The sequence below is a fragment of the Nyctereutes procyonoides genome, unplaced genomic scaffold (genome assembly GCF_905146905.1).
Source record: "Nyctereutes procyonoides isolate TBG_1078 unplaced genomic scaffold, NYPRO_anot_genome, whole genome shotgun sequence".
NCBI lineage: Eukaryota > Metazoa > Chordata > Mammalia > Carnivora > Canidae > Nyctereutes > Nyctereutes procyonoides.
The window spans coordinates 45,033,605-45,046,362 of NW_026575133.1; the positions used below are offsets into that span (position 1 = coordinate 45,033,605).

The 12,758-nt window shown below is 40.6% G+C and overlaps 1 protein-coding gene across 1 annotated transcript in view; it reads right to left on the minus strand.

Annotated features, from left to right (window-relative positions):
* The window catches only part of COL4A3 (collagen type IV alpha 3 chain), a 130,077-nt gene that overhangs the window by 5,249 nt on the left and 112,070 nt on the right, over positions 1-12,758 (minus strand). The window contains exons 42-49 of the mRNA XM_055346155.1: positions 11,430-11,615; positions 10,668-10,798; positions 7,916-7,988; positions 5,275-5,346; positions 5,065-5,190; positions 4,118-4,216; positions 1,059-1,271; positions 47-224 (exon numbers count right to left, since the gene is read on the minus strand). Coding sequence (XP_055202130.1) covers positions 47-224; positions 1,059-1,271; positions 4,118-4,216; positions 5,065-5,190; positions 5,275-5,346; positions 7,916-7,988; positions 10,668-10,798; positions 11,430-11,615 — 1,078 coding nt within the window. The remainder of the gene's footprint in view (positions 1-46; positions 225-1,058; positions 1,272-4,117; positions 4,217-5,064; positions 5,191-5,274; positions 5,347-7,915; positions 7,989-10,667; positions 10,799-11,429; positions 11,616-12,758) is intronic.

The window sequence follows — 12,758 nt, forward strand, 5'->3', positions numbered from 1 at the left end:
ATGATTCATCTGATCCCATCACAGAGCTAAGGGATTAGATTTTTACCTGCTAATATAAGGCTCCAGGGCCCTGCCAGTAATTGGAGCCATGTCCATTGGCATCAGAGCTGGTGTTGACAGCCAGTATGAGTAGTCATTTCGAGATGCAAAATTACAGACATTGTTGATGTTACAGAACAAGAATGGCATTGTGGTAAATCGCTGCAGGCAGCTGCCGAGAGTTCCTAATGAAACATCAGACTGAGAATCACTTTCAGTACATTAAAATTATATTGAGTAACATTACTAGGTAGAGGCTAATTAAAACAACCTATGGCAGAAATGAGACAGACTACCCCAAAAAAGTTATTTGCAGAATGTGTTATTAAAAAGTTGTGGGGATCCCTGGGTGGCTCAGTGGTTTAGCACCTTGCCTTTGGCCCAGGGCATGATCCTAGAGACCCGGGATCGGGTCCCCCATTGGGTTCCCTGCATGGAGCCTGCTTCTCCTTCTGCCTTATCTCTGCCTCTCTCTCTCTGTGTGTCTCTCATGAATAAATAAATAAAATCGTAAAAAAATAAAAAAGTTGTAACAATGAGAGAAATCAAAGATCCAAGAACTAAACAGATTCTCCTTCTCCCCCAACCCTCTTAATGCTTCTGGTGACCGTTTCTCATCAGTCTGGCACTTGAGGACTGGTCGAGGTCAGTGGGGAAAATCTTTGCTTCAAAGTATTTCCAGTTATTCAAATATATGTAATAGCTAATAACTAGATAAAGCTTTGGAAAATCTGCTACTTTTAAGATTAAAAAGCAAACAAGACTTAAGGGAAAATTGTTTGCATTGAACAGGACGAGCTAGACTAACATTCATGAGGTAGGCTCCTTCCAGAGCTGTGCATTCCAGAATGAAAACCTGACATTAGGCCCTTGTTGTTTTTTTATTTAACTCTCTTTAAAAAGTGCTGCAAGGTACTCAGGCTTGTTTGCACATCACTGCACAGAGTGCACCCCCTGCTACAAAAATTGACAATCCGGGTATGGAACAAAATGACTGAAAACGAGGATGGGGACATTACCCAAGTCTTGTCCATGGGCTTGTTCATTTCCTTGTATGAAAAGAAGAGAAAAGCCACTATAGAGTGGCACTGTCCCTTCTGGACAGGAAGGAATCACTGTGGTCTGACTATGCCTGGTGAAGATAAAGCCCCTCTTCATGGTCCCAGTTGCAGGTGGTCCAGGGTCTCCAGGTTTCCCCTTCAAGCCTGGCAGTCCATCTAATCCAGGTGGTCCTTTAAAAAATATGTTATACATGTTGTGATACAAACAAAACCTCAAATTCATTTTCTCAAAATGCTAATTTAAATGCTTATGTATATCTGTTAAGCTCCTCCTTAAGGGGTCCTACAGAAGAATGGTTTACAAAATGGCCAAACATCATTAAATGTTGGCTAGTTTGTCAAACAGTACTTCTTCGTCTTATAGATGTTTGTGTATATCGAATGGTGAGTTTTTGAGATGAGGGCTTCTTTGTCTTCTGTGATGCCTCACACAGTGGCCAGCACATTTTATGTACATCTTTTGTGTGCCAATGAATGTACCTTATTTACAAAGTGGGTAAATAAGTCAAATATCTACAATTTGAAAGTCTATTCAAGTGGATAACAAAAAATGACTTGTGCTTTTGATAAAGTCAGCAAACATGGAAAACAACTGAAAGTTCTTTTAAAGGTATAAACTTAGAGAAAGTTTTTAATCAATTAATAAGGCATATAAGAACAGAAAAGGTTTTTTTACTGTGATAATAGTTTCTTTTATCTATATGAGTTTAATGCCAAATAAGTAGTTTTTATACTTTTTTCCCCCTCTGCCCTAGAGTAAGTTAACACACATTTGTCACTTTCTAAATAATATAGACAGAAGGATAGCTGTCCATTGTCCTGTTCTTTCTTCTTCTTTTCGTCATCAGCTAGCTATTATTTATGATTTTGGCACTGGCTTCCATCCCCCGTTAGCCCCTGATCCATTTCCACTGCCTCTACACCCCAAGCGCCACCCAACCCACCTTGGGTCCTAAAGAAATGCAAGAGGGTAGGTAGAGACTTGGATTTTGGGCCCATGAGTCAAAAGAGGTATTATTGTTTCCCACAAACGGCCATGCCCTGGAGTCCGGCAATGCCCCAGTGTAGTCACGACTCAGGAGTCAATCAGGGCTCTTCCCCACAATTTGTTAAAGCCCCAAGATTTTTTTTTTCAGTCTACCCTCTATTCCTGTCTTCCAGGGGTCTTGGCTTATTCTTTGAAATTAAAAATAGACCTATTATTAATATCTAAATTCATCAAAGTCTCATTTCTTACTTGAGTTGTCCAAAATTGTATGTTTTTAATATATCAGATAGAGGAAGATACACATTCTTCACTTTTCCCAACATCTACCCTCATTCCCAGAAAGTGTAATTGGACACAAGCTAAGGATGCCTCCAGCTGTCTGGACAGGAATTGCGATTAGATGAGCATGACAAGGACTGGAAGTGAGCTTCCATGCAAGTATGCATCATAAGGATAGTCTGCATTTCTGAGACAGAGAGGCCAGGGCTCTCAGTTTATACCTGTGCTATTAACTCTTAGATCCTTTTATCATTCTTATGAGGCCCTATGGCATTAGGACTCATTCTATCTACTTGCTAATGATTCCCAACATGATTTGTAGGGTAGGACCCTCACTCTTGCTATGGCCCAATTCTGAAACTTGGTCAGTAAGGTTTTCAGTTAATAAAATTAATTGATAGAATTATGAATTAAGAGTTTTACATTTTGCCACTTTGGAAAACACATTTTAAGGAAAGTTGAATGATTACGTGTGTTCATGACATTGCTAAATCATGAGTGATTATGCACGATATCATAATATTATATATTTATATGTATAATTCTATTGAATTTTTTAAGATTCAAGTCTCTAGTCTTTACAGTTTTATTATAGTAGACCCGGTCATATGTCAATAAATGGGGAAATAAAAACATGTTTTTTCTTACTTTAACAAAATCAGCAATTCTAAAAAGAAGATTTTGTTATCTAGGAATTTTCTAGAAAGTCCTTTTGAAACTTTTGCAGAAGGTAGGTTTTGATCCAAGTATATCAAATTGACATAATAGCTTATGTTCAGACTAAAAAAAATATTTTTTAACAAGAGAACAAATCCACACTTTATTTTATTTATTTTTCAGTAAGTTTAAATCCTGGGGGGCGGGAGGTACAGCAACACACAGATTCTGTAGCCAGTGGCTTTAGCAGGAAGGTTGCTTTGGAATTTGGCATGAGTAGGAGCATGCGTGACTTACTTTCCCTCCGATGACTCAGGTTTGCCCCCAGGAGTCACTGCAGTGTTCTTTACTTGGTACACATAAGCACATCTGTTGCCTAGATAAAATTTAGCTTCATCTCCAGCATAAACACCTTCAAGCTCCAGAAGAGCTATGTGCTTCCTCTGGTTCTGGAGACCCTGCTTACAGCCAGCAAAAATGGCCTTGGACCACAGCCTTCCAGACATATTTGTCATTTTAGAAATCCTGTTCCCAGCAGGTCCCACTTACTTCCCCTCAAAGTTCAGGAACCTTATCCCCACCCAGACTAAAATATTTAAGAGGGCCTTTTCAGGATAACACATGAGTTGTTCACTCACTCAGGATTCAAGCATGGCATGCATGGCAGAGTGGAAAGATGGCCTTCCTCAATAAAGACACTAAGTTGCTCTTCTCTTCATATCAAGATGTTCTTTTGAACTGTGTACTTACATGCCACTACTATAAGTACTTGTTATTAGCTAAGGACTCCTATAAATAATTAAAAACAGTACTGGTCTTCCCAAAAATAGAATTGGTGCTTTATTAGGTCTGTCTGTCCTAAGGCTAAAAATTTGGAGTACATTTATTTGCCCTGTTAAGAGATAGGAAGAATGGTGTATTCCAATAACTCTTCGTTTTTCGCCTTCTTCCAAATGAACGTTTTGTTCCTGGCTTTTAATGTGAACAAACTGAAAAGCAAGATGACTCTTACAGTCACATATCCGAACGAGACTTCTCTGCATATTGAAACAGTATTCCTTCAGCGAAGAGAACGAGCCAGCTCCTTATTTACCTTGCTCGCCTTTACAACCTTTGTTGCCTTTTTCTCCAATTGGCCCAGGAGTTCCAGGTATTCCATCCATGCCTGGTTTACCTCTTGGCCCACAGGGTCCTAGGCAAAAAACCCAACACTCTGTTGAATGGTTCATACAGGATAAAACGTAGGGTGGTCAACCACCCCAGTTTACCTGGGACTTCCCCAGTGTCAGCAATGAAAGTCCTACAACACTTACAGACAAGCTGGGACAGTTGGTCATCCAACCTGTTACACCCGAAACAAAAAGCCGCCACACCCCCCCCCCCCCCCGCCACTCAAACAGAACTAGGAACATCTGAAATAACAGCAGTTTAAAATTGTGCTGCCATTTTGATTTACACTGTTCCAGAATTGGCTGTTCCCTTGGACTGACCAAAGTAGTATCTCTTTTATATCCCAGGTAAGCCAGGTAAACATAGAACATAACACTTCCGTTCAGAAGCCTATTAAAATGTGCCAACCCTACACAGAGGGGTTAGTTCGGTTTCCATACACCAATACTTTGAAAAGATTTCATAAGATTAAACATACATTTGCGTTGACTACTCTTCCAAATGCTGTACAAAGTTTTAGAAAAGTATATGCATACAGAACTCAAGTTTATTCAGGCAATCATTTAGAAATAGAGCTCTAAGACTGGGAGTTGTCAGAGAAGATAGACATAATACTTGAACCTAATAAAAAACACACATATGCACCCTAACGTGTATCTGCTCAAGCTTACTGTATGCACGACAGTTTTCAGTAGATTCAAAAGGTCTTTTATTTGCTGGTCAAGAGTAAAACAAGCTCACTCCTAAGACTGTAACACTGTAACGTGTAACATTTTCTGCAAAGTTGTATTGCTCGCTTGCAAAGCACTTTCTAGAGATTTTAGTTCAACCCTTTCCTAGTAACCCACGTCAGTGCTGCCAATGCCATACCTAGGATTCCTGGTGGCCCTTGTGGCCCTGGTTCTCCTGGCATCCCTGGTCCTCCAGCACGGCCAGGTGGCCCTGGGCTTCCTGGAAGGGAGATGATCTTAACCGTGCCAGGGTCTCCACGGACACCTATGGATATGAGAAGAGAATGATGGCTTCACTGATGAGTTCCCCTTTCTTCATGAGAAGCAACACAAAGGAAATAAAACTTACCAGGTGGTCCTTTTGGCCCAATTTGCCCTGGAGGTCCAGCTGGTCCCAGAAATCCTGGGTTACCCTTCTCTCCTTAAAAAAAAGAAAAAAAAAGATGATTTGATTCCACTTAGAAAACTGGGTTCCCTATCTCTTCAGGTTTATGGTCAACTGGAAGGATAGACCTCGGATTTAGAACCAGAGGAGCTGTGACAATGACTACAACTTTTGACATTTTATTTGAACCCAATCAGTCATGTTTAACGTCTTTTAAAAAATATATTCAAGAAATAGGCATTACGATTTTGTAGTGTAGTACTGAAAGGGAAGAATTCCTAAGAGTTCACTTTTTAAGTCCAGAAACCAATTCAATTGAATATTTAATTTAAAGTATGAAGTAACAATAAAACCTATTTTAGTGCTTATATCGACTGTCACAGTCATGTACTTTCTTGGCTTGTTATTCTAGCTTCACTAAGAGCCCGTTATGTTGTGAACTCTAATGGATGCATCTAGAATATCTGCTTTCATGTAAACTATCAAAATGGTATGATTTCTCTTCCAAATAGTCTTTGACATGAGTAAAAGTTTACCAAGAATCATTGATTTGGAGAAATACTCCTTTAAAAAATCCTGAAATATTATAAATACTATATATGATCACTTAGAAATACTTTAATACTGAATATGGTATTCATAGAAGAGGTACAAGGGGCACCTGGGTGGCTCAGTTGGTTAAGCATCTGACTTAGCTTCAATTCATGATCCTGGGTCCTGGAATGGAGCCATGTGTCAGGCTATTCACTCAGTGGGGAGTCTGCTTCTCCCTCTCCCTCTTGCTTTGCCCCCTGCCCCCACTTGTGCACGCTCTCTTTCTCTCTCAAATAAAAGCTTTTTTAAAAACAGAAGAAATAGGGGATCCCTGGGTGGCTCAGTGGTTTAGTGCCTGCCTTCAGCCCAGGGTGTGATCCTGGAGTCCTGGGATCGAGTCCCACGTTGGGCTCCTTGCATGGGGCCTGTTTCTCCCTCTGCCTGTGTCTCTGCCTCTTTCTCTCTCTGTCTCTCTCATGAATAAATAAATAAAATCTTTAAAAAAAACCCAAAAGAAATAAAATAATCATAGTACTAAAAGCTAACTGGAAACTATAAATTATCCCCTTAGTATCAGAACTTGAGGAAGATGTCCATATTTGTTTATATACATCAGAATAAGCCTAAGCATTTTTCCTTTTGGGGATTAAAAGTCCAAATAAGGAAGTGCAAACTTGTCAGTAGTGCCAGCTGATAGATGGTGTTATTCTGAAATTTAAGAGGAATGTGTTTCATGGAACATATTTCAAAAGAACTGATTTTATGAATCTCCCATCTAAGTACCTCTAAATATTTCACCAGAACTTTTTTATTTAGTGGCACCTTTATATGACTTCTTTTTTAAAGATTTTATTTATTCATTTGAGAGAGACAGGGCAGAGAGAGGGGGAGAGGCAGGGGTGGGGTAAGGGGAGGGGCAGAGGGAGAGGGAGAAGCAGGCTCCCTGCAGACCTCCTTGCTCTCTCCCAGAAGCAGAGCTCAAGGCAGGTCTGGATCCCAGGACCCAGAGATCCTGACCTGAGCCAAAGTCAGACACTTAACCAACTGAGTCACCCAAGCGCCCTGAGCCTTTATAGAATTTTTTTACAATCTCACATATTCTTGTTCTGAGAGGTGGGGTGTAACAGGTGGGATGCGCTTCCCAGGCTACCTGCCAGTGTTCACCCTCCCCCACAATGTCTAGTGGGAATCCTCAGAATCATTTGCTCTGATTTATTCTTAACTAACTTGTTCCTGAATAGTCAGTGATTCAGGAAGGATCCTGAAAGCATTGAGAAAGGCTCTCTTTCAACTCTACATTGTTCTGTCTTGCACCTGGAAAAGGTTTTCCTTTGTGAAAATGTGGCTTTGTTCCCTTTGGCTACACACGCACTATTTAGCACCTGTGTAGTCAGTCTATAGTAATAGATTCCTTGCTGACAAAAGCAATGCAGAAGATTTAATCAGTGAAGACAACAAACACAGTATTCAAAACCTTATTTAAGGTTCATAGCATCCTTATGGGAGATGTGAAAATTATTTTCTGAAACCTGAAGTTTACATTTATGTGGACGAAAATTTTAAACTTAAAACTCCCCAAATTATAGTTCTCTTCTGATTAAAACACAATACATGTGCCTAAACAACAAATACCTAAATCCACATATAAAAATTTACTTACCTTCCCCCATTCATAGTTTGGCAAATACTCATTTAGTTTTCAGCTTTTTAAAATTATAACACATATGCAAGTTAAAACAAGCAAATTCAAAGAAATACTATTGATATTGATGTAGTTGCCCATTCCTAACCCAAAAGACATCAGTATTCTCAAACCACTTTAAACTGTTTTATTTATTTTATTTGTTTTACTTATTTATTTTTATTTATTCTATCCTTAACGTATGGATTTAATTTTTAAGATCTCTGAGTTTGGGTGCTGGTGGTCTTCCTTCTTCACTCATAATAACCAAGGTCCTATTTGCACCCCAACTGTCCATGGTGACCAGAGTTTTTCAGTAATCATTTGCATGCCCTAAAATATAAATCACAGTCATTGTCTTTGCATCCAAAGAGTGAACAAAAACAGTACCTTTAACACCTGGAAATCCGTAGAATCCAGGATCGCCTCTGAGCCCTGGCAGACCTGGGCTCCCTGGTGCTCCCTGCATTTCAAATAAAAGGGAGCAGAACCAAAAACAAATTTCAAAAATCACAACAGTCACTGCAGTTCTTTCTTTCTTTTTTCTTTTTTCAAGCAGACAGTATATAATATTACATTGGGTCAGAATGAGCTGAAGTGGACAGACATCACTTTTACCTTCCCATCCATCCAATCCCCCTTTAGCTCCTCTGCCACCTAGACCTCTCCTTAGGATTACTGCTGTCAATAAAGCAAAAGCAAAACCTGCCCTTAGGCTCAAGAGCAAACACAGCTTCTGGACATTAATGTCTATTGTATGAGTACTAAACACAATTGAATGTTCTGTATCCTAAATGGAACTGCCCAGTATTTGGAGATCTTTCAGGAAGAGTAGGCACTGTACTGTCAGAATGAAAATTATAATTTTTTATTTGTAATTTTTGCAAAGACAATAGGGCCAATATTGAATTGTGGCACTCATCATCATTCTAACTAAGCTGGCAGAGTTATAAATTACTCCGGGTCAGAGGGGTAGGCATGTAAAGTGTCTAGGGATTGGGAGCATGAAGGGGTTGCCAGGGGAGCTCTGGTATGCACTTTTGGCAAGGATGTAGTGGTAAGACCAGGAGGAGATGCTCCCTCCTTATGAAGCCCACACTAATTGCCCTTGTAGCCATGGAGTGCTGAAGCAAGGTCACAGGAAAAAGAGAAGAGGGCAGAGCTTTAGGAAGGAGCTACATATCAGAAAGTAAGTTAAATCTACCATTACACTGTCCATATGAATTGAGACAGAATCCTATTACTTGGAAATAATGAACTGAAAGTCATTCAAAATGCCAAGAATAGCAAAACTGGCCCCTGGGCCAATTGTCTTTGGAGCAAGAAGACGAAAGAAGGAATAGTCCTATTGCTTGAATAAGCTGTTGTGAGGTCAAAGAAAAAGGGAGAGGAAACAGAACCACCTGGTCAAGAACTCCCAGGCTCCTGAGGTCTGGCTTGTTTTCCAGAGGCAGAAGCAACCAGGGAGGAGTCACTGGTACCAGGCTAAGCCCGTGGGTAAGGAGGGCTCCATGCAAGGAAAGGACTGTTCAGGGCACAGAACCAGTTTAGACATCCATCCAGAGGAATTATCTTTGAGGTGCAAATGTAGAAGCTCAGACTGCTCTTGGAAACACCAAAGGACTTAAGGGAGATCACATTTCCAAACAACACTTTCCACAGCCCAGTGCCCTTGGAAGGACTTTCCCTGTGATTACAGAATCAGTGTTGGCCACTTTCAAAGATTCATGGAGAACATGAGAGATATTGAAGACTGGGCAAATAGTGCATTTAAAAACAAAAGTTTTAAAAAGGTAGATTCTGGAAACCGAATACCAAGAGAACTTAAGAGAACATAACATGATTCCTGACACACCACCAGGAGTACCTCATTGCCCATCAGTGATGAAAACACAGAACACTGAAGATATAACTGACTCTCTCATCAATCTCCCAGAATTTGATGTAAACAGGGGGAATGGGTTTTTCAAATATGCTGTGAAGGAGAAATGAGGTTAAGATGGCCCAGGTGTCCAGTGAGAGACTTAATTCAGAGAACTTCATAGGCTGGGAGCATGAGCCTAACTAAACACAATGACATCTATACAAAAATAAATGTGAAAGTTCTGCACTTAAGTTACAAACAAACAGGCAAGAACTAAAAGTAATGGAGAAAATTTGGAAGACATTCATGAGGAAAAGGTAGGCCTGTGTGCGCAAGTGTGCCACAGGCTCTGGTTGACCAGAAGCTCACTGTGCAGTGACAATGAGTTGACATGGCAGCCAAACAGCCCAAGCAGAATTTTAGGTTGGATTATATGATGGCGATTTTCAAGTTGGTGAGAGTCTTCGCTTCTTTAGCCATTCCGTGGGGATACCGAGTTCTCACTTGCAGGGGGTATTTGTTCCAGGGGCTACATTTTTAAGGAAGATATTGACCAACTAGGATATATTCAAAATAGATGCAGGGTTGATCAAGTGTTAAACTGAATTTGAAAAATACAGGGGAGAAAATACTCGAAGCAAGTGGGAGTTATTAATAAGCACTAGAGGGTACATCAGGGGGAAAAAGGAAATAGACATTTGGGGTATAGCACAGATAACATTTTTAAAGATTTTATTTATTTGTTCATGAGGGACACAGAGAGAGAGGTAGAGACATAGGAAGAGAGAGAAGCAGGTTCCCTGTGGGAAGCCTGATGAAGGACTCAATCCCAGGACCTCAGGATCATGACCTGAGCCTAAAGGAAACCCTCAACCACTGAGCTAACCCAGGTGCCCCTAGCACAGATAACTTTGAAAGCATTATTACTAGAGGAAAATTATATTTATATATATATATATATATATTACACTTGAAGAGTTTGGGATCGCTCTAGAGGACTATATATATATATATTCCATTGCTGGAATTGCTTAGAGTCTCAACAAGAAAAACTCAGGAATAACATGGAAAAGGGTCCCCTACAAATCAAACTTCTAGAGGCCAAACCTGTCCAACTCTGAAGATCCTCTCAACCTTCCAGACTCTTCCTTTGGGTGCACAGAAACATCACAGACGGGATTTTTTTTTTTTTTTTTTTTTTTTTTGCCTCTGGGTACATCTGATCCTGGCAATTGATTTAGAAGAATATAAGAAGTCAAGATAATTTTCCACACTTACCGGTTGACCTGGTGGCCCCTTGTCTCCCACAGTTCCAGGTAGACCTCTGGGGCCAGGCTCACCCATGAATCCCTTGTCTCCTTTTATGCCTTTCACGCGGCTCCCTGGAGGGCCTGGAGGACCAGGCTCACCTGAATTTACAAAGGGCCTGTCAGTATTGCCAGTCCGAGAGGTTGGCCAGTTCTGTCGGTGATGTTTTCAGAGAATGGATAAACCCTACACCTATTATTACCCTGCATGTTCTTTGTGTTGTGTGATGGGTTTGTGGCAAAGAGAGAATGAGATAAAGCAGGGAAGCACCTGGCCCAAGGCAGGAACCGTGTCTCCCTCCTAAAGGTCTATTAGAGCAGGATCTTTGCAGAGCACAGTACTCAATACTAGCAACTCAATAAATCTTCATGATGGGATGCATCTCTCTCCTTCAGGCTTATCAATTTGTCATTTAATAACTTTCCACTAGCCTCAACAGCACCAACAGCTTTGATGAGCATCGAGTGTCGTATGGAACAACTGAATCAATACTGTACACCTGAAACTAGCATTACGCTGTATGTGAACTAACGCATTTAAATCAAAACTTAACAACAGGATCACCACCAGCACCAGCTTTGCTGCCTTCTATGTGTGAGCCAATGGGCTGGAGAAGGTGAAGACCAGAGGTCAAAAGGAGCAATGAGGTCATACCAGCAGAAGGCCAAAAGCTTCTATTAATAGTCAAACACTCTTTTCATTCTTTTATCTTATTAAAAGTAGACCCTCTACCTGGGTTTCCTCTGAAGCCTGGTGGACCTCGATTTCCTTTCTGGCCAGGGATGACTGCACCAGGAAAACCTGGTGGCCCTGGGAGTCCCGTCATGCCAGTGGGTCCCCGTGGCCCGGCATCTCCCACTGCCCCTTTCCTGCCCAGGGGGCCTGGTATGCCTGGGGCGCCCCTGTCTCCTTTGGCTCCTATAAAGAAAAAAAGTCTGGTAAGATTCATAATGCCTCGTAATTGGGGTTACAGCATAGGGGTATCTCTGGTAATGCAGACACTGTGTTTAAAGAGTCACGAAAAAAAATAAAAATAAAAAAAAATAAAAGAGTCATGAAATATTTTTTAATAGAGGCCTACTAGGAACTGAGTTGAGCCTTATTTCTGCCTTCCTTTAGTTGTTTGATTTTGGCAAAGTGACCTCACTGTTGTATGTGTCAGTTTTCCTATTTTAAAAATGACAGTTAAAACCTGATGTAGTTCAGTCTTTAAAGATCAAGTGAAATGATACACAGATGGAAGAGGGTAATGTAAGCTCTAAAGTGTTCTCTATCTACATGCCGCCATTATTATTATTATCTGATGAACTTTAATTACAATAACATTATTTAATCAGAGCCAAACTTCCTGGCACTGATGTGCACATTTGAAGAGTCATCCAGCTATACCCAGACAAAGCAGCAACAAAGTCGAGGTCACTATTCTGTCCTCTGGTTGCCTCTCCCCCCGGATGCAAACAACTACCCTGGAAGGGATGAATGTGGCCAGAGGTTTGTCTTTACCAAAGAGGATGCCCAAGAGGTCACCGCTTAATTACTAATATTTTTCATCTTGGAGAACCTTCAAGGAATTTGTGCTTTGACATTCATGAATGTGTAATGTTGTGTGAATTAAAAATAACCACTCCCTTCTCTTTTCTATCTCTGCATTATTCTAGAAATAGTAAATGGGACACAGGTAGGAGACAGGAAGGAGAAGAAGGGAAAGCCTGGATGAGCAGCTAGCACAGGGAAAGGCTTGGGAAGTTATTATGTAGGAAGACGGTGATGATGAAATGGATGAATATTGAAATATTGAATGTCTAGCCTTTGTGTCTGATGTTCTCCAGCTTTTTTATGAAGATGTTGGGTAGATGATTTCAGCTCACTCAAGCTGTGAAATGCTGTATTTGTATGACAGGGTCTGGCAATGGTCAGAGGCACCGTGATGCAGTCTTAGGTTACATAGTTCATGCCCACAAAGATGCTTCCTTGTTTACAGTATGATTCCTTCTTAGCACTTGGGAGAATTAAAACTAATTAAAAGGATTCATACCTTCCAAGCCTCAATGAACTCTTGTC